Source organism: Atractosteus spatula, chromosome 9 (genome assembly GCF_055471065.1).
Source record: "Atractosteus spatula isolate fAtrSpa1 chromosome 9, fAtrSpa1.hap1, whole genome shotgun sequence".
NCBI classification, from domain to species: Eukaryota; Metazoa; Chordata; class Actinopteri; order Semionotiformes; family Lepisosteidae; genus Atractosteus; species Atractosteus spatula.
In genome coordinates, this window is record NC_142714.1 from 37135267 (window position 1) to 37162096 (window position 26830).

At 36.1% G+C, this 26830-nt stretch overlaps 4 protein-coding genes across 5 annotated transcripts in view; 3 read left to right on the plus strand and 1 right to left on the minus strand.

The window, feature by feature from the left end:
• Positions 1-4467: 4467 nt before the first annotated feature.
• Positions 4468-12008, plus strand: fundc2 (fun14 domain containing 2). Its single transcript, XM_088924534.1, has 5 exons — positions 4468-4554; positions 7416-7566; positions 8619-8694; positions 9546-9674; positions 10156-12008. The coding sequence occupies exons 1-5, from the start codon at positions 4491-4493 to the stop codon at positions 10231-10233; spliced, it is 498 nt and encodes a 165-aa protein (XP_088780660.1). The 5' UTR covers positions 4468-4490; the 3' UTR covers positions 10234-12008.
• Positions 12009-12573: 565 nt separating this feature from the next.
• Positions 12574-17942, minus strand: LOC148828522 (cx9C motif-containing protein 4-like). 2 transcript variants are annotated; one of them, XM_088924537.1, is made up of 3 exons: positions 17872-17942; positions 13743-13809; positions 12574-13551 (listed from the first exon to the last, which is right to left on the minus strand). In XM_088924537.1, the coding sequence occupies exons 2-3, from the start codon at positions 13798-13800 to the stop codon at positions 13415-13417; spliced, it is 195 nt and encodes a 64-aa protein (XP_088780663.1). In that variant the 5' UTR covers positions 13801-13809; positions 17872-17942; the 3' UTR covers positions 12574-13414. The 2 variants fall into 2 exon arrangements, with proteins under 2 accessions (XP_088780663.1, XP_088780662.1); XM_088924536.1 differs by lacking the exon at positions 17872-17942 and adding an exon at positions 15478-15616.
• A 247-nt stretch (positions 17943-18189) lies between these two features.
• On the plus strand, positions 18190-25356 carry brcc3 (BRCA1/BRCA2-containing complex, subunit 3). Its single transcript, XM_088924533.1, has 8 exons — positions 18190-18414; positions 18762-18881; positions 19732-19819; positions 20352-20440; positions 20717-20772; positions 21027-21158; positions 22370-22413; positions 23503-25356. Exons 1-8 carry the CDS (start codon positions 18310-18312, stop codon positions 23649-23651), a joined length of 783 nt encoding a protein of 260 aa, XP_088780659.1. The 5' UTR covers positions 18190-18309; the 3' UTR covers positions 23652-25356.
• The window catches only part of LOC148828524 (amine oxidase [flavin-containing] B-like), a 28327-nt gene continuing 26841 nt past the window's right edge, over positions 25345-26830 (plus strand). The window contains exon 1 of the mRNA XM_088924538.1: positions 25345-26192. Within this exon, the coding sequence (XP_088780664.1) occupies positions 26126-26192 (67 nt within the window). The 5' untranslated portion in view covers positions 25345-26125. The remainder of the gene's footprint in view (positions 26193-26830) is intronic.

Consider the following 26830-nt stretch of genomic DNA (forward strand, 5'->3'; position numbering starts at 1 on the left):
GGAGACTTATTCCTTCGAAAGTCCATGACCATTTCTTTGGTCTTGCTGGTGTTGGGCTGGAGATGGTTAAGATGACACCACTCCACAAAGTTGGTAATCAAGCTCCTATATTCCTCCTCCCTCCCCTCTCTAATACACCCCACAATTGCAGAGTCAACTGAAAACTTCTGCAGATGACATGCCTCAGAGTTGTACCTGAAGTCAGAGGTGTAAAACTATGAACAGGAATGGAGCAAGGACAGTCCCTTGTGGAGCCCCAGTACTGCTAACAACCTGTTTGGACACAGCTCTGTAGCCATACATACTGTGGCCTGCAGGTCAGTTAGTCTATAATCCAGGATACCAGGGGAGTGTCCACCTGCGCCGCCCTTAGCTTATCTCTCAGTAAAGGTGGATGGATGGTGTTAAAGGCACTGGAGAAGTCAAAGAACATAATTCTCACAATGCTCCCCGTCTTCTCCAGATGAGAGTTAGCTCTGTATAGCAGATAGATGACTGCATCCTCCACTCACAAGTGTGACCGGTAGGCGAACTGCAGGGGGTCCAGTGCTGTACTCACCAGGCTTCTGAGGTGGTCCAGTACAAGCCTTTCCAGAGTTTTCATTAGGTGTGATGTCAGTGCCACTGGTCTGTAGTCACTTTAGGGTGCTCTTTTTTGGGTACTGGCACCAGGCAAGATGTCTTCCAGAGCACCGGAACCCTTTCTAATATCAGGCTGAGGTTGAAGATGTACTGCAGCACTGAACCCAGGGGGAGATTACAATCGTGACAAAATCACCCAGTTCCAAAACTCTCACAACATTCTTTTCTTCCTTTGGCCAGTCTCTCCTCCTTCCTTGGGTGATTGTGAACCATAGAGGATCTGCTTTCTCTCCTCCAGAAAGCAGACATCAGCAATGGGATAGCCTCTGCTTGCTGCACTTTAAACTGAACTAGGGCAGCAGATCATTCCACACATCTTCAAGGGGAATGCAGTTCACACAAGGGCTGTCATCTTATCTGAATCTGCTGCACTCTGACATTACCTTATAGTTAGATTTGATTTTTTAAAGGAAGAATTAAAAATAAAGAAATGACTTTATTTCCCGAACATCTCCTTCCCCCGAAACAAGAATGTCAATATACAGTATCGCTTCCAAAGAATGATATTAGGAAAGACAAGATTTTATATCCCAAATCTGTGTACCTTTTTTCCCAGTAACTCACATACAAATAGACATAATTTGGCACCATGGATGAACCAATAACTGTATCTTTAAATTAAAGAAAATAAACGTTTTCAAACATAAAACAATTGTGTGGAAGAATAAAATACACTAAGGTTTGAATAGAAGAAGTAAAGGTAATACATTTTGATCTCAAGTGAACAGGAAGTGTTCAGAAACCTTTAAACCCTCCTACAGTATGGTGTATATTTGTACACAGACTTTCTACATCAAAAGTAACCAAAATCATTTCCTCTGAAACAAAACCAAATTGATCAATAATTCTGCAGACAAATTAGAAGAGTGAGAATAAATTCCACTTATGATTTTTTTAATTTAAATTTTTTAATTTTAGGAGCAGTACAGATATTGGTATTTAAGTATACTTGATCATCAAAAAATCAAATTCTTTTTTACTTCTTTCTCCACTACCTTACAATCAAGAAACGATTTAAGGTAATGGTCAATGCTTCTAAGAATGTTTATCACATTTTTTATAAAAGGCTCGATCTCCTAATTTCCTTGTACATTCCCTAAAATTCTATCATGAATAACATTACAATCACTTTAATCAGATGGTTTTAGAACAATAGACAAACCACCCTTCAAATTATACAGGGCTTCTTTTTGATCTTTTGGTAAATTGTTTCTCTCATGAATATGTATAGTTTTCAACAGTTTTTCAATATCATTCTCATCATGCATACAGGTGGTATGATGTTAGGTTTTTATCATTTTATTCACATAAGAAGGAGCTTTAAAGATACTTTTATTCCTAAAAAGTATATACTGTATGTCCACCATCTGTAACTCGGGGTTCACAAACGTTTTTTCTTAGCAGTATACAACTCTGGAAGAAATTTTAAAACACACATTTTGAAATACAGAAAAAAATAAACAATCATTTTACTGAACTACACTGAGGAAATGAAAATGTGTTTTGTTGTCATTTCATCATTTCGATTGCATTTTATTCATTGTTGATTCATTATGGCTAGATAATTTTTTAAAAAATCTGCAAAGTATGGTTTCATTAATTTGGTGTATTGATTGACTCAAGCTTGAGCACTTGCATTGTCCCAAGAAACTAATGAAGTTGGTCTGCAACACTTGAAATAACTTATTGACCTCACTGATGCAACCCAGAACAAAATCTGTACATCATGATTTCGCACTGCTAAAATATATATAATAAGTCATTAGCAGAGCCACCCTCATGTTACACACCACAATAAATTGAAAATGACTCAGTTTATATCTTAATCAGGTTGTGATCAAAAGAAATCTAGTTAATGCCAGGACCTCAGCTGTTTTTACACACAGTAGCTCTTAAAACAGGTAATGGTTAAATTAAACTAAATTATTTAAAAGTTGGGTATGGAATAGGTACAAACATTATGTTACATTTAGAAAGCAAGATTTCTTTCACAGGAGTATGCACTGGAATTCATTCTAAGCTATACACAAAGAACTGATTGCCAATGCCTGTATTATATTTTCTCTGAATTTCACAGTTTCTTAATGTCTGAAATGTAAGGCTGAAACCCCACTACAGAATGGTATGCCTCTTAGAAAATAGAAAAAGAATACTACCACAGAACTTAATCTCCTTAATTCTGCAGCAAATCACAGCAAGTTATTTAATAATCTTTTTTCAGAAACTATAAATTTTCTCATTCAGTCTTTTTAACGTTATATCCACCATGTTCATTTAACGTCACCTGCAGTATTTGAGCTATTTACAGTAGATAATCAATATAAGACTTAGAACAAAATCATTTTTCAGGGTCTCAATGACAGGAAGTTCAATTCCAATAAAGCCAGGATATATATTGCCTGGAACCAGTTATAGATGGAAACAGGACAGAAGATTAAATGAACATAGCTTCTACATCTCTTGGGTCTCCTACTTTTATTTTTCAGTGTGTCTGGCAATTTTAGACTATCATCTCAAGCTCATGTTATGCACAGGAAATAAGACACAATCAAAAAACAATCTAAGCAAATCAAAGGAAATATATAATTATATTCACCAAGAGGCAACACACTATTGTAATAATGTTATATTTAATTTTGAAAGCTCACAAAACTTACTTCTCCATAACAACCAATGTCAGTCTACATAATGACTTAAAATAGAATGAACAGTTTAATTAAGCATTATTTACTGGGTATCAAAAGAAACCTCACTTATCCCTACAACAAATTCCAAACGTAATCAGGGAAATGTCAATCGTTTTTTAGAAGGTGCACTTCCATTTTTTTATAGGACATATTTTTAGATATGACAGAGGTAAATTCATAATGCCGATTAAAGGTGCTGATCAACTGGGTGTCTACTAAGAAAGTGGCAAGCTAGTAGCATGTGTAGTCAACGCTGGAAGTGGCACAAGCTGTTAATCTTCAATGCACGCTTTGCACCAGGTTGCAGTTGCTGTTTTACAGTGTGAGGATCAGTCCCATTCCTCTGACAGAGCCTTAACATACAAAAAGATGCCTCAACCTCTGAGTCTAGATGCAACACATCTCCCAAGCTGGCGAGTAGGGCAATTCCAGCATACTTATCACATTTTCATCTTGCATCAAAGCTGTTGGTATATGCTCAGCATGTGGGCGTGTTGCCCTATTGGAGTGATGTCAAACCAGGATAAGCCAGCAAAAAAGATACAGTAATAAGGTTCTATGTATGTGGTGAATGTAACAATGTGCATTCAATATAAGGAATATAGATATAAAAAATACCGACAAAAATAATGAATCACAATTACTGCAAATGATCCTTACTTGTGTGACTTGTTCAAATTAATAGTTGTTTCTCTTTATGAAAATACCAGATATATCTGTGTATTGTTCGTCATATATACTTAATTCTACCATGACAAATAAGTGTATTGTGATGTGGCTGGAGTGCAATTTTAGTTGATTATTCCAATATAATTCTCAGCAACAAATTAAAATAATTTCTTATTAGCAATTTTATCTCAATAAACTGCTACTGCACTCGAAACTTTTCTATGTGTTCCATTTAGTTCAGTAATAAAATGCTTCTTCTCGCAAGAGTTTTACTCTTGTACATTAGTATCCTAGAGACCAGCAGCCGTTACTTTGAATTCGTAACATACTATGCAGTTGGGAACGAATTTCAGTAACTACAATAATTACAATTGGTATTCACAAGATTAATATGAAACTGCGTACTATAAACGAGGCAATCCTTAGCTAGTGTGCCGTTTTTCAGTTTGTTGCATTTCGCCCCATGTGATTAGAGTTAGAGGATATGCCTTCATGCTTTGGAAGTACTTCCAGGTTAGATCTGGTGTGGAAAGAAAAAGTATGGCGGAAAAGAAAGGTGAGTGATAACTTAAAAAACACGTAACTTCGTGCAAAAATTGTTTGTTTTTATTTTGGTAACCTATTTTTTATTGAAAAAGACGCTTGTGCAATTATAAGTATATACATCTCTGTGTTTCAGTAGATTTGCCCTTCACAAAGGTTGAGATGGATAACACGACAAATGTTTTTTTTGTTTGTTTCAGGAGAACTGGTTATTACTTGAAGTTTATATTTTGTGTAGCGTTACCGCTGTAGCGTGTAGCCAAATAGATAATGCACTGAACACAAGGTTAAGATTTCTGAAGTTTTCTAAACACACAGATTAAGTCAATCAAGCTTGTTCAACTACTGTACGTGTTTCATGCTCCTCAGAAAATAATAGGCTTTAGCACCTTTCCAAAACACGTATACAAAAATTAATTGTGGGGGCAATGTAATGTTTCGTGTACATGTGTTATGCAATATTAAACATGCTTCATTTGGACACAGTATACACAATAATACAGTTCTTTTGATTAAAACACAAAACAATTTCCCCAGGGAATACTTCGAGTAATTAACGTTCTTTTTACAATTTTCTCTAGGTAATTAAAATATTTTTTTTAACTTAACAGCCTGAAGTTTCAGAGGTTTAATGTAAGCACTTCAGTTGAATTAGGCTGTATCAGCTCAGCCTTGAATATCTGACGAGGAAGAAGTTAAGGATGTCGTTAATCTAGTGTGTATTGAAAGCAAACAAAATATAGTATACGTCCATGGAAATTGAAAACTGCAAAAGTGCGATTTTATCCTGCCTCTAACAAATCTTGGATCGGCCCCTTCTGTACTGTGTCACATAGCTAAAGCCATATTAAAATGTAAATGCATAATTAAGTATGTAATGTAGTAGTAGAATTTCTTTGAATCTGGTTGTTGTTGCGTGGACGCAGTGAATGGACACAGTCTCTTCTCCTGTGTGTTTCTAGTTTTTGTCTTTTTTTTTTTCTTAAATCAGTAGTTGGCTTCTGCAGTCTGTAAAATCTGAAGGGATTTGTGGAATCAGGCCTCCAATTTTACTGTTTCTCCTTGTAATCAAATTTTCAGTCTGTCTGAATCTTCTCTTTAGTTTTGGTACTAATGTATATTTTTAGAGTCCGCTTCAATAAGTTACAGGACTTTGTATTACCTCCAAATAACTAGTTGTGACTCAATGAATATCAAAAACCTGGAAAATGCCCAGATCCCTATAAAGAATTGTTTTTGAATAAAAACACACCTTGAGTCTGTTCTTAATTTACAGCTAACAAAACTGTGCTGTACTGTATGTATAAGTCTCATGATGTGTAAAATGTCTTAGACACTTGGCACCCTCCTTGAACAACTGAGATTCAATTCCAGTTTCATATTACACAGTCTTCTTTCTGTTTACGTGGGAGTGTTTTTGAGAGGGTTTGGACTTTGTCTCGGCCAGATCAAATCTCTATCGTATGTGCCAATTACAAATCCATCTGCGTGAAAATGAAACCCATTGCCATCTGCTAACAGATGTGGATTAGGGCTATTTTGGGTGTCTTTAAATTGACTTTTGCTTGGAGGAATTAGCTCTCAAGGTCACTCAGTTTCAACTTTAGCAGCCTAACTGGCTTAAAGTTAATATAGCCCTCCTTGAGATGTCTGCTCATTTTCTGTTAGTATAAAAGTTCCTTTACTCGGTAAAATGTAGCAAGCCTGTTATTTTGCTATAATATCTCTTTTATGAGTTAACAAAAAAAATGGGAATGCAGACTGAGATTGCTTCCAGTAATGATAAGGACAAGAAAACAAGGCCAATACCCTTTAATGGCCAGCTTGATGGTCACACAGGACCAGTTGCTTTTCTTTGTGTTAGCCTGCACCCACCTACGTAAAGGACCACAGTCCCAATTTCTCAGGCAGGCTATTACATCTCGGTAACAAAATAAATTAACGGTATCACAAAATTTTACAAATTACACCCTCCAAACACTTGGTAATTGAATACAAATATTCATCCAAATAGCAATTTAATGCTGTTGAATACATCTAAAAAGTTAATGCTAATAAAGAAATGCACCTTAATGACCACTGAAGTAATGTTTATTGCAAATACTAATTCATCTTGAATCAAAATAGTATTATTATACTCATTTTCTGCAATTTCACCTCACGGGATCAATAAAGTATCTATTACAAAACATCCTTCTGTCCCTTCATCCATTTTATCCAGTACAGAGTCACCAGGGATCTGTCCTGGCCTGCAATGGGCACAGGTCAGGGTACACTCTGGACAGGATGCCTGTTCATTGCAGTGGACACACATAGACATAAACACGGACACACGCACACCAGGGCCAGCTTTCCCAGAAACACATTAACCTACCACTATATGTCTTTGGACTGTGGGAAGAAACTCATGGAGACAGCGTCTTGGGTCCGGAATTTTCCGTGCTGCCTGCTATTTGTTATATACATACTATATATAAGCACCAAATCAATAATAAGGCAAATTTCTGTGAAGTGAAAATGCGAAGAAACCCACATGAACATGAGGAGAACATAAAAACTCCAAGCAAATAGCACTCTAGGTCTGGAATTGAACCCAAGACCCCAGTGCTGACTACTGAGCCACTCTGTCACCTCTTTGTTTATACTGTCTTTTAAACAAAAATACATCATTGTACCGCTATCATGATAGCTTGTATTTTTCAGAATTAATCATTTGTGAAGCAATTCATTTAACAGAAAAATAAAGGATACATTTTCACTGAGCTTGTAATGTTATTTGCTTTCTTTTTTGGCCAGAAGAAATGTAGGATGGGTATTAAAAACCTAAGTGGAAACAGCACAAGATGCTACTAATTTGTTGTTTCCTGTTTGCAGGTAAGGGTGAGGAAACCTTTGATGTGATGGACCTGGCAGAGTATGCCAAGAGACAGCGGTGGTGGAATCGGGTTTTTGGAAAAAACTCAGGACCTATTGCCGAAAAATACTCTGTGGCCACACAGCTTGCCATTGGTGGAGTGACGGGCTGGTGAGTGATTCTTGCTGAACGGCTTCATTCACTCCTTTGTTAAACCGCTGCGCACAGTTTTAAGCCCTGTTTTATTGAAGGACTAAAATACTTCCAGTAAAGATTCTTATTCTGCTTTTCTTAAATTTGCACACACTACCACAAATTGTGACAGTTTCAGACTAAATCGAGTCAGGTTCCACAGAAAAGAAATAATTATTTTATTATTTAAATCTAAAGCACAATTCCAGCTTTTAAAGAATCCATCCATCCATCCATCCATCCATTTTCTAACTGCCTTTACCCAATACAGGGTCACAGGGAGCCTGGCAGCAATGGGTGCAAGGCAGGGTACACCCTAGACAGGACACTAGTCCATCACAAGGCACACACAGACACAACTGCTCACACACTCACAATTTTCCCAGAGGCCAATTAGCCTTCCAGTTTGATTATAACTTCGGCACCCAGAGGAAACGCAGGTGCAGGGAGAACATAAAAACTGCATGCAGACAACACCCCAGGTCTAGAACTGAACAAAGGGCTTCATCACTGAGAGGCAGCAATCTTAACCACTTGAGTTTGAAAGAATCCTCAATTCTGTATCTTGGATCTGATTGGTTTCACGTCTGCCCTTCTACAGTGATTTATTTTAAAATGACTTTAATAGTTTGCTTATAAAGGCTGGTTTTTGGAGACTGTACACCCTAAAGCCTTGATATTTTGTATATATAAACAATGGCACACAAGGAACATTTTCCCAATGCAAAGACCACTGTAACATCAACAGTGTCATTTGGAAGTTGTATTTAAGCCATCCTTCAGTACAGCTGGATTATAAAGGTGATGACATTGAGTTAATATAGTGCCCATTACGCACTGTTGTTGTCTGTGGAAACATTTTGCATTGTCCTGTTTGTGTGCCAGATGTCATTATCTCACAGTCAGTAATACATTGATTAACTTAATATGCACCAGCATATAATTGTGATGGACGAATATTAAGCCTAGAATGAGAATAATTCAGGGATTTGCTTCAGTAATTCAGCTTTGTGTGTTTCCATGTCTTTTAGGTGTGCTGGTTTTCTCTTTAAGAAAGTAGGAAAACTGGCAGCTTCTGCAGTAGGTGGTGGATTCTTCCTACTTCAGGTAATTAAAATGTATTTTTCAGTACCAGACTTCTGTGTTTTGTCTCCTCTATTTGTTTCATAAAATGTGTTTCAGAAAAGGGATATTTTATGCTGAAAGAATTTGTCTGCAGATCTCATAGTGTGGCAGAAATAAAAGCATAAAGACACCGACAAAACTAGGTTATTGAAGAAATTTAGAAATAATCAGCATTTTAAATAAACTAATTTTAAGACCCATCTTGTTTCATAATTATCAATTTTTAAATGATCTAGCAGCATTGTCTCACCATAAGACTTTCCACTTACGAATAATCACATGATCAAAAATTAAAACCAACAGCGCCCTCTGCTGGCATTGTACCTTGCTGTGTTAAGATTAGTTTTTTTCACTTTAAATATTCCTATATTCTTAGAAACAACACTATATAGAGTACAATTTAATTGATATTACTTTAATATAGCTATAGGATTCACTTAGAAAATCCTATTCTCAAAGTCATCATCATAAAATATTTTAACTTAAATTGGCTAATAGCTGCTAGGAAATGCAGTAATAAAGGTGCAACCAATCAACATAGTTGTGAAAGGAAATTTATTAACCTCTAAGTCTCATGTCCAGTACGACAAATTGTCCTACTCATGACTAATTGTCATTATTGACATTTACCTGAGCACTGATAGTGAAGTCATTGAAGGCCAAATTTGAAAAACGGCACCTTGGACTATATTTCAACTGCTCATGGATTGTCGTTGTTTTACAGTTCATCTCAGAATCAAGTGTATTTAAGCAAGTACTCAAGTGTATTTATAATGAAATGATCAGAACTGGTTTATTTGCAGGACAGCTGAATTCACACGTTTACCTTTCAGATTGCTAACCACACAGGCTACATCAAAGTGGACTGGAAAAGAGTTGAGCAGGACGTAAACAAGGCCAAGAAACAACTGAAGCTTAATGCAGAAAAACCTCCAAAAGAAGTGCGAACCAAAGTGGATGAGGTAACATGTCATTTGTGCAGTGTATATATATATATCTGCATTATAGCATATGGCCCTGATAAAACACTTTAATTGATAATGTCATATTGCACTATTTAAGACTTTATTTTAAAGAGTCACTGCAAATTGTAGTTGAACCGCTCTTGCATTTGGCTTTGGGCATTATAATTGCCAGATATAATTTGTCTTTTTTTGTGAGGGTTGCCTATAAAAGGTTAAGCAGCTTCTTTTAATTAATTGCTTATGGCCACCCTTTTTAAAAGATACTGGTTCCCAAGGAGAAGGGGCTGTATATTGAGGGTGGAGGATCAACATCATTACTCTCCTGCTGATAAGGGTTATAATGAGACTAACAGGCTTTAATGTTGGCATCATGAACAAAGACAAAGGGGTGGAAAAGCAGAAAAATGGTAGGTTTTTCTTTTATTTCCACAAAAAATATTTTAATGGCCCATGTCATTCCTCTCCTCTCCCTGGATAGGTGACGACATTTGTGAAGAAGAACATAGTACTGACTGGAGGATTCGCCGGAGGATTTTTGATTGGGCTGGCATCTTAGGAGTTTTTTAACACTTAGGAACCCCTTTTCCAAGATGTCACTAACATATTTTTCTGTTGTAAAGACTGCAATGTCTCAGTAAAGGCCGATATTTTAAGTTAAGTGCTTTATATTTGTATTTAAACCTGCCAATGTAGGTCAGAGGTTTGGTGTACAGTTTATTACATGCTTTTGAACATTTAAGAAACAAATACAAAACATGCGATATATGGTCGTTGTTTAAGCTTTAGTCCAATTCACACATAGCGGAAGTTTTTTTAAGTAGTTGATTTGGCTTACCGTGTTACATTTTATTTTTTTTGTTGTTTTAGAATGGAACTGCAGGATGATTGTGAACAGAATCTATAAATCCCAGCATAATCATGAACTGTTTTGAAAAACTGTTTAAATGTTTTGAAAAACTTAAATGGCTAATTAGGTGTTTTGCACGTGAGTTAAACAAATTTAGGTAGTAAACCATCAGCAATACCAAAAAAGTCACAATGACAAATCAACCCATTTGACCAGCATATTTCTGAATGTTTTTGTTAGGCTGTTTTGGTGGTAAGTTCAGATGTGGTGTAGTAACTTTTTGAACTGAACTTGATAGATATAATAAACCCATGACTTTTCCTGTAAATCAGCAAGCTGGCATTAATGATCAGTGCAGGACCAGCAAGAATTAACAATATTGTAGGTGTCTGAGATCCTATACAGTAGATAACCAATATTAAGGTAGCCTTACAAAGTGATCTAAGAAAAGCCACTAGTAATCAAGCAAACAAGCCAATTGGTGCTTTGTCACCACTTCATCTGGAAACACTATATGGAAAAGGCATATTTTCATTAAACTTATCTCAACACATGGAGACATACTATTTAAGAACACATACACAAAGCTTAGATATGCTAACCTCACCCCAGGTTAATATTTTCTCTGCTTAAAGCTATATCTATTTATTTAGAAAAATGCAGATCATACACATTTATATCTTAAGAGTTTGAAGACAAAAAAAGATTGGGTGCTTTGTGATCACGTATATCTTTTTATTTCAGCTCATTGAACAGATACACATGAGTATGGTAATACCTAACGGAAGATGCAGAGCCCACCTACCATTAAAGATACTTAAACTACAGCTACATTGTTTTAGGTAAAATAAAAGGTTTAATAAGCTGCTGTCATTAGAAGAACCTTATAACCAAGTATTAGAGTGAAGATGATGGAAATCGATATCCTGTAATATCTTGGCACAGATATGTGTTATGTGAAGATATGTGAAGGTAGTATAAGTAATGGTAAAAGTGGCATCATGGTTTGATAGAACTGCTGCCTCAGGGCTCATTGGTACGTCCCTATTAAGTTCACATGTTCTGCCCAAGATTGCGTGAGTTTTGACTGGTTCTAGTTTCCTGTCACCTTCCAAAGACTTGCTAACTGAATTCATTGGCCTCTCTAAATCTCCCCTGTGTGCTTTTGTGTATGTGTGCCCTGCAGTGGGTGGTATCCCGTCCATGTTGTTATTCCTTCCCATGTGTCTGGGAGAGGCTCTGGATTAGAAGGAGAGCTCATGGGGCTTGTGCCAAAATGTAAGGCTGTTATTTATTTTAAAAAGTGCTGGCTAATAAATTGGTCACTCCATGAAAACGGTACCACACGGGACTAAGAATTTTCAAAATGTTTTAACTTTGGAAGCATAACATTTTTGAAAATTCAAAATGCACTGTTGTAATTTTGTTTTAAAAATGCACCACTGTGGAAAAATAAAGCCTAAGGGGCCCTTTGAAGTTTCTAAGTGTAATTATGTTCATTTCACTTGATATTGTTTCATTCTGTTCATAACAGAGGAGCAAAATGAATTAAGACAAGTTAAAGCAGTCTTGTAGCTTAAATATTTAGCAATTTGAAGTCTAATATATTCATCATTATGTGACATGAACATATTGTTTGACTATCAGTAGCCATTGAGCTTAGGCCATAGTTTTAACCACGATAAAATTAGATTAGAATTAGAAAAAAGCTCAGGTCATACGGTAGCCTCTACCCCTCCCACTTAACAGTTATATTACTGTACTAGCTTGCATACCAACTAAATAATATTATCCTGAGTAAGATGGTATTTGGTCAAAACAATTGGTTATATGGGATTCATCAAAGATGTACAGTAGGCTACCAATAATACTAAATGGGGAAGAACTTTGTGCTTGAAAGACTGCTATTTTCTTTATATATCTGTTCTTTGTGCTAGTGAGGCTCTGTTTATTTTGCACTCGTTTTCACTTTGAAAATTAAGTGGCACGTGATGAAGGAACATAGTATTTGTCTGACCAGATGATTCAGCTGCAAGGAAACCCTGCATGTGTTTTTTTTCCTACGTCTTAATCAACAGCTTTCAATGGTTCAAAACCCTAAGATGAGATTTTCTGTTGAAAAGTGTGATTTCATACTATTTTTATTGATAGTTTCTTTTCTTAACATACTAACATACTAAAAACATTAATTAATGGAATGGTGAGTCTCTATAACAATTTCAGAAATCTACACACATTACTTGATTTTTTTAATCAAGGTAGACTGAGATTTTCAGACAAAGGCATGAGACTATGAGATTCACTCCTAATGAGTGAGGCTTCAGAACTATGTAATTATGTAACATTGTGACTATTGGCTGGCAAATGATCTTGCACTGGGAGTGTTACTATAAAACAGAATTGGATATTTGTGTATGTTTTGTCAGTGTTCACATATTTGTTTGGGCCTGTATACAGCTATGTGAAACCCTGATTCTTCATGTGTCTTTCCTTCATCATTCAATATTCAGGGTTTTATGCAAGAGAGGATAGTTTGTGTCTACCATAAGGGTAATGAAGACATTTATAATCAACTTGTGGAAGCACAGGAGGGATAAGCACCGTTTGTACATTCTGAAATATAAACTGAGAGCCATTTCTTATTTTTGCTGCAGAACTCGCCAATACACTGAAAGGTCTCAGGTGCCCTAGCAGCACAACTCAAGTTTTGGGGTAGCACAGAATAATCTGCACAACTTAACTCAAGCCCATCCAAACCAATCAATTGATTGCTTTTTAAAAAAGTAATTTGTCCTACAAATAGCAACATGTATATCATGTATAATATTTTATTGAAATAACACATTTACAGTTTAATCAGTATTTCAAGATATTCCCTGTGTAAATATAATCATTTGCATGATCCTTGCTCTTTCTGTTCCTTCACAAATCCTGAACAGCAGACAGACTTCTCCCCAGCATGAAACCTGCAGCACTGCCTCATTGCTTCAATCACATCTTCACACTTGCTCTCAATATATTTGTTGGCTGGAAAAACAAAATTTGATTTGAAAATACTGGGTTAATTCAGTGATAATGAACTTTAATAATGTCTTCAGAAAATGGGGATAACTAACAAATTGAGCATTGCAGAAGTTAAAAAAAAAACAAAACAGCACTTAATACACCCTTTTGGAATAAATTTCTCATCACTGGAACTTGATTGATCATCATTTTACCTTGTAAACATCTTTGGATTTCACATGCCTGCTTTTGGCAAGGATCTTTCTGGGACATCCCACAGTACTGTTGGAATAAAAACCAAAGTTATTGAATTTTAGAAATTTTGCTTACAGGGACTTCTGTTATTATGTTTAGTGTCTTGGATTTATTTAATAATACTCCTCTTTACTTATTTTTGTTCCTTTTCTGATAAATAACAGACATGCATTTATAGCAGTTTTGATGGCTTCCAAGCAACTCTAATTATCTTGAAAAACTATAGTAAGTGTGAAAATAAGGTTGTTGTGGGGTGGATGTTAATGACAACTTATGAATTAAGACTAATTAATTAAGTCTTTTAATAATATAAAATAATTATATACCAACAGGGGCAGCACAATGGTTAGCATTGATGTCTCACAGCACTGGGGCCCTGGATTAAATTCTGGACCTGAGTCCTATCGGCACGGGGTTTGTATGTTCTCCCAATGTTCATGTATGTTTCTTCCAGGTACTCCAGTTTCCTTTCCCAGTCCCAAAACATACTAGTAGATCAACTGGCTTCTGAAATACTCTGACCCGTCTAACCTCTCTAAACAGGTGTCAGTGGACATGAAAATAAAATAATTCACTGTTACAAAGCAAGGGAAAGAAAAAATAAATTAAAAATATAAAAAAGGTCTCTAAATGCTTCCAGCTTGCAATTTAAACTGTCAGAAACATCATTAAGACATTCAAGTTAAAGAGAACGTCTGACGTCAAGACAAGATCTGGAAGACCCAGAAAAAATTCTGCTAGAACTGCTTGGATACTGGTCAGATCTACAAAGTAGAACTCACAGATCACTGCAAAGGACCAGTGTCAGAAAAGTTTAGCCAACACTAGAGTAGTTGTCCACAGGTACACAGTAAAGCATTCCTTAAACAAATATGATCTGCACAGGATAATTGTCAGAAGGAATCCTTTCCTTTGACCTCATCACAAAAGTTCATGTCTAAAGTTTGCAAAACAAAACTTTTTTTAAGTGCTGTGGGCTGATAAAAAAAAATGAATGGAAGGAAGGAAGATTGGTGTCAACTAAATATCAGCAAATCCTAGAAGTTCATGTCCCTTTCGGTGAAGGGATACAAGCTGGAAAGAGGTAGAATATTTCAGACAACTATCCAAAACATACCGCCAAATCAACCATGAAGTACTTAACAGAATGGCAGATTAAGATTTTGGAATGGCCTTCATGGTCCCCAGACTTGAATATTAAAAATCTCTGAGGAGATATCAAACATGCAGTGCATGCAAGAAGACATAAGAATATTTCTGAGCTAGAAGACTTCTGCAAGGAAAAGTGGAAAAAACCCAAAAGCAATATAATAACTCTTAGCTGGCTACAGGAAACATCTGGAAGCTGTAATTTCTTTCAATGAAAGTGTTACTAAATACTGACAGTCTCCAAACTTTTGCATATGCATTTCACTATTTTATTATTTTGAATATGTACAAACTGTAAATTGCACATAACTGTATACGAACCAAAACAGCACTCGTGAAAATTTCTGTTTAGTGTAAATGTGAAGTCCAAAGATTCATGCAAATAAGAAGACCCTTTTAACCATTTTCCATTATTTTTCTGAAATCATAACATGAAATAAAAATTGAAAAGCTTAGCTCTAAATCCCCGGAGCTAACTGGTAAATTGATATGTTTGCTTGTTCAGACTTAGATTGTTTTGCACTGCGTCATACGTTTCAAACATACCATAAAAGGTACGGTTTTTAACAACGTCAGCAAACTGAACATTAAGCAGCCCCTCCTTAACTTGCTTTTCCTTATTTCTGGCAGCTGTTATTAAGTGATTAATTTATGGTGTACAAAGACAGGTTCGAAACAGCGTATCAGGCACTCCTAAAATAAGGTTCATTCCTTCTATGGGGGTTCAATTTGTTACATTTCAGGTAAAACCTGAAAAGGGGCAGTTCTGAAACTGCTGACATTGGTAGAGCTGATACTAAATACAAATCCCATTCAATCTTTTCGCATCTTAAAGAAAATTTAAAAATAAAACCCAAATCGAAAACTGACATATGTAAGCGTGCGATTAAGAAATCGACTACAGCATACAGTGCCTTGCGAAAGTATTCGGCCCCCTTGAACTTTTCAACCTTTTGCCACATTTCAGGCTTCAAACATAAAGATATAAATTTTTTATTTTATGTGAAGAATCACCAACAAGTGGGACACAATTGTGAAGTGGAACGAAATCTATTGGATTTTTGAAACTTTTTTAACTAATAAAAAAATGAAAAGTGGGGCGTGCAAAATTATTCGGCCCCCTTGCGTTAATACTTTGTAGAGCCACCTTTTGCTGCGATTACAGCTGCAAGTCGCTTGGGGTATGTCTCTATCAGTTTTGCACATCGAGAGACTGAAATTCTTGCCCATTCTTCCTTGCAAAACAGCTCGAGCTCAGTGAGGTTGGATGGAGAGCGTTTGTGAACAGCAGTTTTCAGCTCTTTCCACAGATTCTCGATTGGATTCAGGTCTGGACTTTGACTTGGCCATTCAAACACCTGGATACGTTTATTTGTGAACCATTCCTTTGTAGATTTTGCTGTATGTTTGGGATCATTGTCTTGTTGGAAGATAAATCTCCGTCCCAGTCTCAGGTCTTTTGCAGACTCCAACAGGTTTTCATCCAGAATGGTCCTGTATTTGGCTGCATCCATCTTCCCCTCAATTGTAACCATCTTCCCTGTCCCTGCTGAAGAAAAGCAGGCCCAAACCATGATGCTGCCACCACCATGTTTGACAGTGGGGATGGTGTGTTGAGGGTGATGAGCTGTGTTGCTTTTACGCCAAACATATCGTTTTGCATTGTGGCCAAAAAGTTCGATTTTGGTTTCATCTGACCAGAGCACCTTCTTCCACATGTTTGGGGTGTCTCCCAGGTGGCTTGTGGCAAACTTTAGACGAGACTTTTTATGGATATCTTTGAGAAATGGCTTTCTTCTTGCCACTCTTCCATAAAGGCCAGATTTGTGCAGTGTAAGACTGATTGTTGTCCTATGGACAGACTCTCCCACCTCAGCTGTAGTTCTCTGCAGTTCATCCAGAGTGATCATGGGCCTCTTGGCTGCATCTCTGATCAGTCTTCTCCTTGTCTGAGCTGAAAGTTTAGAGGGACAGCCAGGTCTTGGTAGATTTGCAGTGGCCTGATACTCCTTCCATTTCAAGATGATCGCTTGCACAGTGCTCCTTGGGATGTTTGAAGCTTGGGAAATCTTTTTGTATCCAAATCCGGCTTTAAACTTCTCCACAACAGTATTACGGACCTGCCTGGTGTGTTCCTTGGTCTTCATGATGCTCTCTGCGCTTTCAACAGAACCTTGAGACTATCACAGAGTAGGTGCATTTATACAGAGACTTGATTACACACAGGTGGATTCTATTTATCACCATCAGTCATTTAGGACAACATTGGATCATTCAGAGATCCTCGCTGAACTTCTGGAGTGAGTTTGCTGCACTGAAAGTAAAGGGGCCGAATAATTTTGCACGCCCCACTTTTCATTTTTTTATTAGTTAAAAAAGTTTCAAAAATCCAATAGATTTCGTTCCACTTCACAATTGTGTCCCACTTGTTGGTGATTCTTCACATAAAATAAAAAATTTATATCTTTATGTTTGAAGCCTGAAATGTGGCAAAAGGTTGAAAAGTTCAAGGGGGCCGAATACTTTCGCAAGGCACTGTATACTAGAACAGAGACCTCGGGTCGAGGGTGAGAAGGACTGTTCTGTATTAGTACGATTACTATTGGTACTATTACTGAAGCACTTTCGTGCTACCAAGACGACATTTTCCGGATTTTGAAGTACAGTACTATACCTGTGACAGATATAGTACTGTGAATCCGTTAAAATAATGGTTTGTTATAGAAGTATGATCACACAATATGCATTATAACTGAAACAAGATAAATTGTGTATAAAGTGTTTAAAGTTGGAATCTACGCATTCCATAATGTCGGGGCAGTGTTTTTTTTGCTAAATAATTCACATTCTGGGAATTCTGATTATGTGACTGCAATATTCACCCCTGAAATTTATTCTAGAATGTATAAGGTCGCAGAGGTGCGTTTTTAAATAACTTACAATATCCACAAAAGGTCCTCCTCATGAATCCTGAAAGAAATCTTGTAATGTGATGTCGAATCTGCTCGTCTCGATACAAAACTATTTTTACTTTTACTCGGTGCACCCACAACTTGGCTTCGACGGGAAACCCACAGAAACTGAAATTAAGGCAAACATTATATTGAGTAAAAAAATCTGCTTGTATACTGGTAAAGTTTTAGAGTGAAAATGTGTTAATCTTCTTGAAATATTAACTTAATACTAGTTTCAGCATCAACAGAGTTACAGATCCTTAACTTTGTCTTTCCTAAAACATGTTAACCATGTTTGTTGGGGATGTTTTGTGATGCCGGAACTGTTCAGTGAACGGAATTGAGAATGTTTATGGAAGTGTTCTGTGTGGGTTTGTGGTAAAATAGCTGTAGAGACTAAACTAATCATCATTAAGACGTTAGAATGGCAGTGAGTGCAGTTCACCTGGAATCGGACGCTTTTCTGGTTTGCATGAATCATGCCTTAAGTACAGAAAAAGAAGAAGTAATGGGACTCTGTATTGGAGAGGTAAATTAGATTCTTGTTTACTCCAGATTCTCCCTCAATAGACTAAAATTAATATTTGTGTCTAACTAAGACAACTAATTTATTTTAAATGACTTATTACTTCTATTACTTATACGAATATATATACTTATACTATTACGAAATAGTATTGAACTGTTTTAGCCTTTGTCTTCTAGCAATGTGCAGTCAATTATAAAGCCTCTTTAGCGTAGAGTGTTTAGGACGTAGTGAGGACATAATTTACTTGTCAGCATTTATAAATAAATTGTTAGTTTGGAGAGTTTGGGAATTGGAGTTTAAGGCTTTCAAGAGATCGCTGAGCTACCTACACAAATTTTGTCATACAGGTAGATACTAACCGGATTGTCCACATTCACTCCGTGATCATCCTGCGTCGCTCAGATAAGAGGAAGGACCGCGTGGAGATCTCACCAGAACAGCTTTCTGCAGCCTCTACTGAAGCCGAGATATCCATTTTATAAGTGTTAAACTAACAAAAAACGTTTTCCAATTCCTACAATGCCACACCTATTTGTGGCTTAACGTTTTGGAACCAATTGGTGTTTGAGCTTTAAATCATTGGATGTTTCACCTTTCTGTTTTCTTGAAACGACGCTCCATCTTTTAAAATTGAACGCGACAATTTATATTTCTAGGACAAAGCCTAGCTACACATTCCCGACATACTTCAGTTTGTGTAGACTCAGTGGCAAAAATGAAAGTAGAAATTGGAGCGGATTTCACAGGCACACATTTAATTTTGTGTTTTGTTAAGGGAAAACAAACCTTTATTTGGAAATCATATGTATCTGGTACATAAAAGTACCAGATACATACCAAACCTTAAAGACTGGAAACTCACAAATTGCAGGAAAGATATTTCATGCTTGGAAATGTCCTTGATAGAAGCCTGGAATAGATTGTATAAACATTCCCCAAAGCATTTAAGTTAAATATTTTTACAAAATAACCTTTTAAAAAAATATAGCTATTCCTTATTATGTTGCGACCTTAAAACAAAATATCGCTATGTTACTAATTCATCATTATTAAAAGTCAATGTATATTTATGCAAAGGAACAAGTAATAGGTTTATTCCATGCTGAAAAGAGAAGAAAGGAAACACAACAGTTGCTCACACCTAAAGAAGGCTCCACAGCCGAAACGTTGTGTTTTCTTTTTTCTCTTTTCAGCATGGAATAAACCTATTACTTGTTCCTTTGCAGCCTACGCATGCTGACACAGCTACCCACCTGAACTACTTCCATGTATATTTATGCACAAAGTATATTTTTTTAATTTCTTAATGGGGTTCACAGATTGGCTGAAATGACTGGTCGGCCCATGAGGGTTGTGGGTTGGTACCATTCTCATCCTCACATCACAGTGTGGCCCTCACATGTTGGTAAGATGTGTACTTCTACCCATTATGACTTACCGAGAGTGGGCAATTGTAATCGATGTTGGATCAGTTTAATCAATCTTTCTCTGAAATTTGGAGCAGCATAAGTTACCAAAGTTTTGTGAAAGCATCAAACTGACCAGTGAAACATTATCGTCAAACTGAGCAGTGAAACTGTCATTATTTGTCTGAATGATAGTGTTTTTAATATTATTTTATCTGTGGTTGTCTGTAAAAAAACACATATAATCTAGAAATGTATATTTCTGTAATATTTCTCTGCATTTATTGTTTTTTAAAGACACAAACAGTGCCCTCTCAGGCACTTTATTAACATCCCAAGAAGAGACCCGATCAGGTCTGAAACAGATGTTATCCATCACAGTATATTTTGCCTGTCCTCTAGGAACGCTGCTCAAAAAACATCAAATGACAATGGGTTCAAATTGTTTGATGCTAATGAAGTTTTCTCCTGTAATTATAATAAGGCCTGACTATTACTGGTGAAGATAACAATGTAAATCTTTACCCTCAGATGTAAGAACTCAGGCAATGTACCAGATGATGGATCAGGGCTTTGTTGGGTTGATATTCTCTTGCTTCATTGAGGATAAGAACACAAAGGTAAGCAGCACAGTTTAGGCACATGAACCAGTCAGTTTAGTAACCAGTGATGTTTTGAGTATGCTCTTCTGTTTTTTTGCTGTTTTTTTATAGTCTTTTAATGCTGTTTTTTGATATCTTTCAACTGGAACATTTCTTTGTGTAAAAACGGATTTATTCTCTCACAATTTCATGTTTTCACAAAGCTTCAGTCCCTCGATTGAAGATATATTGTATTGCTATTGGGAAAACATCTGGTATTGTGATAGGGATTCTAACCTTTCTGATCTTTTGCAGACAGGGAGAGTTCTGTATACCTGCTTCCAGTCTGTGCAAGCACAGAAAGGCTCAGAGTAAGTGTACTGTCTTTTGTGAAGTCATTCTTACAATTAGTAAGGTATGGACTATAATTGTGCCTCTGCATGTTCCAGAATTAGAGCTACAAAAGCACAAAAGGTCAAGCTTTTTTCTAAAAGTTCATTTAGTGTATTTTTATCTAATACTATTTTTCTGCCCTTTGACAGAATCAATGTATTCTAATTAAACCTCAGTAAGTTAGCATGTGTGAAAAGTATTTACAGGAACTGTTGTGTGTTCTCTTAATGAGGTACGAGAGAATTGAAATCCCTATCCATGTGGTTCCTCATGAAGCCATTGGAAAGGTGTGTCTGGAGTCAGCTGTAGAACTTCCCAAAATACTTTGTCAGGAAGAACAGGATACATACAGGAGAATCCACAGGTATGCCTGCTTCTGCTCATTCTCTGCTTTACCGTGTTTCCCCTTTTTCCTCTGCGTCTTTTTATGAATTCAGAAAGTATGTCAGGATGTGCTTCAAAGTGTTTTAGATGTATGGGGGAATCCATTGTATCTTTTGTCCTCTTTTGAGGATTGGAAAATTGTGCTGCACCCTTTCTAATGGTTTTGGCACAGAACACAACTGTGTTCAATCACAACTGCATGACTCATGAACTATAAATAAGACAACATTTGGTTCCGCATCATTGACAGTTCCATGTTTAAAAAGGTCTTAATACTTTAGCAAATGGTTTTAAACAGAGAGGGAATCTGTTTATGAAACTTATCTTGAGTTAGAACCAGCACATGTCAAGAGCACAAAGTCCCTGGATGTTAACTCTTCCAAGATCCAAAGTGTGCTTTAGGCACAGTGTAGAACTAGCCCTTCAATGTCATCGGAAACGAAATTTCCAAAGTGGCATTCTCTATCTATGTATACTTTGTCAAGGGTGATTCAATTTCAAAAGCTGCTGCTGGATGAATTGCAGGGCTACATGGATGGTAAGACTTGAATAACTCAATTAGGAATTGACACAAATGGAATTACTGTGCCTGCCTTGAGCGGCTCATAAACAAAGTCTGTTTGTGAGCAGAATATTCACACTGAGAGACAAGTGCTTCAGATCTGTTTGTTCTGGTCTCAAGATGTAATTACTCATGGGCTTCTATTGCCAAGTGACTAAGACAGCATGTTTCCAGGATTATATAATGCTGTATTTAAATAATAACAATCCTATCACAATATGGTGTGTACAGTGTTTCTAATTTACATATAAAACAAGACAAAAATGCCTAAGGAAATTATTTTTAGCTCATATTACTCTCATATAATTCAATTCTTGATACAATTTTTTATGTTTTATTTTTGTTTATTACAGTTTATTTTGCATTATATTCTGAGAGGTTACTTTGATCAGTGTTGAACTGCATAGATAATTACTTCAATAACATTAGTTGTACAAGATAAAAAACTGCAAAGATGTCATCTGAGGTGAGGTTTTTTACATAAAATGTCAAATTTGATCTGATATGGAGCAGCATCATTAAGGGGGAGTGTACTTAAACATGTTTATCAGTGTATTTAAATAAGACAGCTACAGTACTATAAAGTGGTGTGTTCGTTTCATTCATCTGCTAACTTTTTCACATTTCAGCTTAACGCACTTGGACCCGATCACGAAAATACACAATGGATCAGGTAATATGTTCCTCTTATAATATACTTTCTCTTGAATACTTTAATCTTTTACAGAATGATTCTTGATTAAAGGATCTTCTTGCGGTTTTTATTCCTATTATATGAATTCTGGCATTTATCTCTTAGATAGATAGATGAGACTTTATTGATCCCAAAGGGAAATCAATGTGTTACAGCAGTCCAGCCCAAGACAAGCAAAAAAAAAAAACATCAGAATAGACAAAAATAAATATAAAATAAATAAAAAAAATAAATACATAGGTGCGTGCAAAATATGCTCATAGTCACTGTAAAAACAATAAAATATGTGCAAAATGTGCATAGGTATATACAGATTGAGTGTCCAAAAAAAAAACAGTACAATGGAGCAACATGCTGTCCCTAGACGAGCAAATGAAGGGCTAACAGTCCTAGTCTAGGGCAGCGTTATAGACCCTGACAGCCGCTGGGAGGAAAGACCTGCGGAAACGTTCCCTTGAACACCGTAGCTGGAGCAGTCTGTTGCTAAAAGACTAAAAGTGTTAAGTTATCGATAACTTATCGATAGGTTTTTTTTGTAGAAGCTGATCATAAACTGTTAAATAAACTGAAAGCAAGGGAGTTGATTGTTTTAGTGCAGATAAATGCAGGGGGACTGTTTTCTGCTCCCACTGAGTATAGTAATATCTGTCATTCTTACAGCTATTCATGACATCAGGAGAACCTTGTTTGCCTTGTATGGAGATTCTCCAGTAGTACTTTTTTAACCAGCTGCTTTGAATCAATGCAGAGGCAGCCCTCAATGGCAATATTTTTCTCAATTTGAGACCTCAGTATACAGCAGGAGTACCACTCGCCCCTCGTTTATGTCACATTCTTTGCAAAATAAAACCCCACCTTACAGCAAGTGTTGAGTAAACAGTACTGTTTGATTGATAACTGCCAAAAAACACATATCCTCCTGCTCACTTGCATAAAATAAGAGAATAACACTACCACCTCACTGCCTATTTTATTAGGATCTCTCCTGATTTTGTTTTTATTTAATTGATTTTGTGTTTTTTTTTCTTGTTGTTCGTAACCCTTTGGTGTTTGCGGAACGTGATCCAGTTTTCACAAAGAATCTGTGCAGCCAGATGTCTGCCATCAGCGGGCCATTGCTGCAGTGGCTGGAAGATCGACTGGAACAGAACAAGCAGAGCATTGTGGAGCTGCAACAGGAGAAAGAGAGGCTAACACAAGAGCTGGCTGCCCTTTAGAAAAGAGGAGAGAAGTCCTGTACGTCCCAGCACTCCTGCCAGTGTTGTCTGCCACCTAATCCAATCAAACATTCTAAGATACTTTCATTGTTTTATCTACTATCAGAGGATCTAGAGATGCTGTACTCTGAAATCTTTAGAAGATAATAAGCATATTTCAGACTGTCGGTCTTATTTTATGGGATCCTCAATTCCAATCTAGAGGAGAGAAATTTGCTTTCTTTAGGATCAGGCCCATTTTTAATCAGATGCCCTACTCAGTTCATGGTGTATTGAGACATTTGATACTAAGACTCTGTTATGGCAGTCCAGTTGTATAATTTGAGCTGAAAAGATCTAGGTTTTTCTTCCACAACCAAAGTTTACTGCCTAGCCATGACTATCAACATAGTGCAGACAAGAACTGTCTTGTAAAATATGTTTATATTAACAATTGGTTATATATATATATAGTGAGAAAAATAAATTAATTAAAAAAACCTATTCTGCTTTTTTAATGTATGGGACAGTTCCATGGCACAGTTTTTTCTCTTTTATTTCTCAGGACATATCATATAAATTAAATTGAAAGTGCTGAACAGTTTTGGAGGACACAAATACTGTATTAGTGGTAAAAGCAGCAGGTAATAGAATGTACAAGAGATCTGATATTGGTTCAGGAAACAGTGTATGTTTTATTCACTTAAGTTTCTAACTCTTGGGAATTTAAAAATAAAATATTTTTCAGAGAATAATGTGATCTTTAAACAAAAATTTGATTTCAACAGCTCTTTTTATATTAATCTTCGTGGCTTGAACTTCATAATGGATTAGAGACAAAAGTGGAACCCTTGTATTTTTTATTATTCTAAACCAGATAAAAACTAATTTGCTGTAACCCCCTGTAGAGAACAAATAGAGAAGAGAAAACAGTAGCCTCTCTTACAGATAACTGATTCTGAAGGGAGGAGAACTATACTTTAAATGAAAATGTAATGTAACAGATGACCTCTTTTGTGGAATTTCACACAGAGTGGTTATTGCATATATCTATTTTGTAGATTTACCATTTGGTAACTTATTATGCTGAAGGCAAATTGTTCTATACTGACTTGTTCATATACTGGCATTCTTCTGTCAAATGTAGAAGTTATTGTAATTTAAAGCACGTGTGTATTGGAATGGAGGGTAATTGTAGCCAGGGATGTTTTATTTCTTTCTTCATTTACCTGAATTTATTGGTTTTGGCACACTGAGTAGATTATTTCGTTTTGATCAGAATACCAACTTAGACTTGAATTTCTGTTTTTAAGACGGTGTCTAGGAATCATAGTGGTGTGTCCTGTTTGTAAATGACTTACACAAGTATTTTAATGTTTTAGATTACATCAGCAGTCAGGCATCTTTACGGCACATTGATCTTCAAATAAAGTTCTTGCTGTATCATAATTTAGTCAAACTCTATTGAAACAAACAAAACAAGGCTTTAATCTTATTTTTTTTGTGTTAAGAGCACTATATTGTTAGTAGAATTGAAAAGGTCCTTGAAAGTCAAATTAAAATGCTAGTTAATAAAATATGTAATCAGTAACTTTTATGTTTGTGTATAAGACAAAGTATTAAATTTTTCTAAAGCCTGTAAAATTCGAAGGCGTATGGTTGAAGTGAAACATAGTTTGTTTTCATGAAGTGCTGCAGTAAAAAAAATAGGAGAAAGACTATCAAATACTGTTCTATGTTTTCTGTGCTTATTTTTGTCAGATTATGTGTATCCCTTAAAGTTGGGTATATATGGAATAAGGCATGCTGCTTTTCACTTCATAACTCAAATGAGTGTTTTTCATCAGTTCCTCAAGAACAGTTTACAGATGATGCTGATCAGTAATTCCAGAGGCTGACCATTTGATGTGTATGCTGTTCATGGTTGCAGATTTATTTTTACCAGTTTTTAAAAGATACATATTCACAATAGTATTTTCAACATAATGTTGATATTTGTGGCTTGTAATAATTACAACTACAATAGCTAATATAATAATGGGAAAGTATGATGGAAAAAAGCTTCCTTTCCTCAGAGGACAATGAGTACATTTGCTAAATTGGGATCTAGTGAAGAAAATAACTGCTAATTACTTTGTAAAGGGTGGTATGTGACTGTAAATACTGTACAGAATTTAAATTATTTAGTACACTTTTCACTATGAAACCTCAAACATCCTGATAAATCGCTCTGTCTATACATTAGATTACATATACATACAGCTGTGTATAATAGAAAAGGTCTTTTCAGATGAAGTTCCCATTAAGAATGGGTTCTGAACATCAGATATCACCTTGCCATCCCAGTCTAGTGAGAGATGAGCTTAGCTCCTCCTTTACAGAAGCAGCACACTGATAAAGTGGCTCAGCCACCGGAAGAGACAGATCTGTACAAACCTGTAGGCTTCTGCGGTGCTCTCTCTGCTGCTTTCTGAGCAAACATTTAAACCGAAGACATGGACAAAGGGCAGAAACCCGAAATTGAGAAGAAAGATGTAATTGTCATTGGGGGTGGTTTATCTGGTAAGGTATTGTTTGTTGACTTTGTAGACTACTTTGTCGTATTTTCCATAGAACACTGCACTTGATCTTTGTTGATGTTACATTTACTATTTGCTTCAAAGTAAATAAAAGGATACTAGAAAGTAATGTGTAACAGTAAGGTCATAGAACACCATGTCCCTTGCTTTAAAAAACCTTAATTTAAAAAACAATAAACTGCAGATAAAATCAGCTACTATTTATTGCTTTCCAGTTAATAACTGTATACTATGTTGACAGTAGTTATGCTAATAGAAGAGAAATGATTGATATTGACTTTAGCATTTAGAAATCACAATGTAAATTAACATTGCGATCTATAGAAATGTCTTACACTTTCTGTGATGAAACTGAAACTGCATTTTAAGTTGGAGAAAAACTGCTATGAAAGACAGAATGAGAACAAAAGGAAAATACACATTTGATACACAACTGTTGATCTTAGAAATCTCTTAGACACAATGGACAATAAGGTCTATACTCAACACAATGTTGACATTTAGCATCTAGCTTGACGTAAGCCAATACCCTGTTACGTCTCTTAAGGTACAATTGGCTTAAAAGGATTGTTCAGATTAACATTAGCCATAGTCAAATGTAAAAATAAATTACTGGGACTA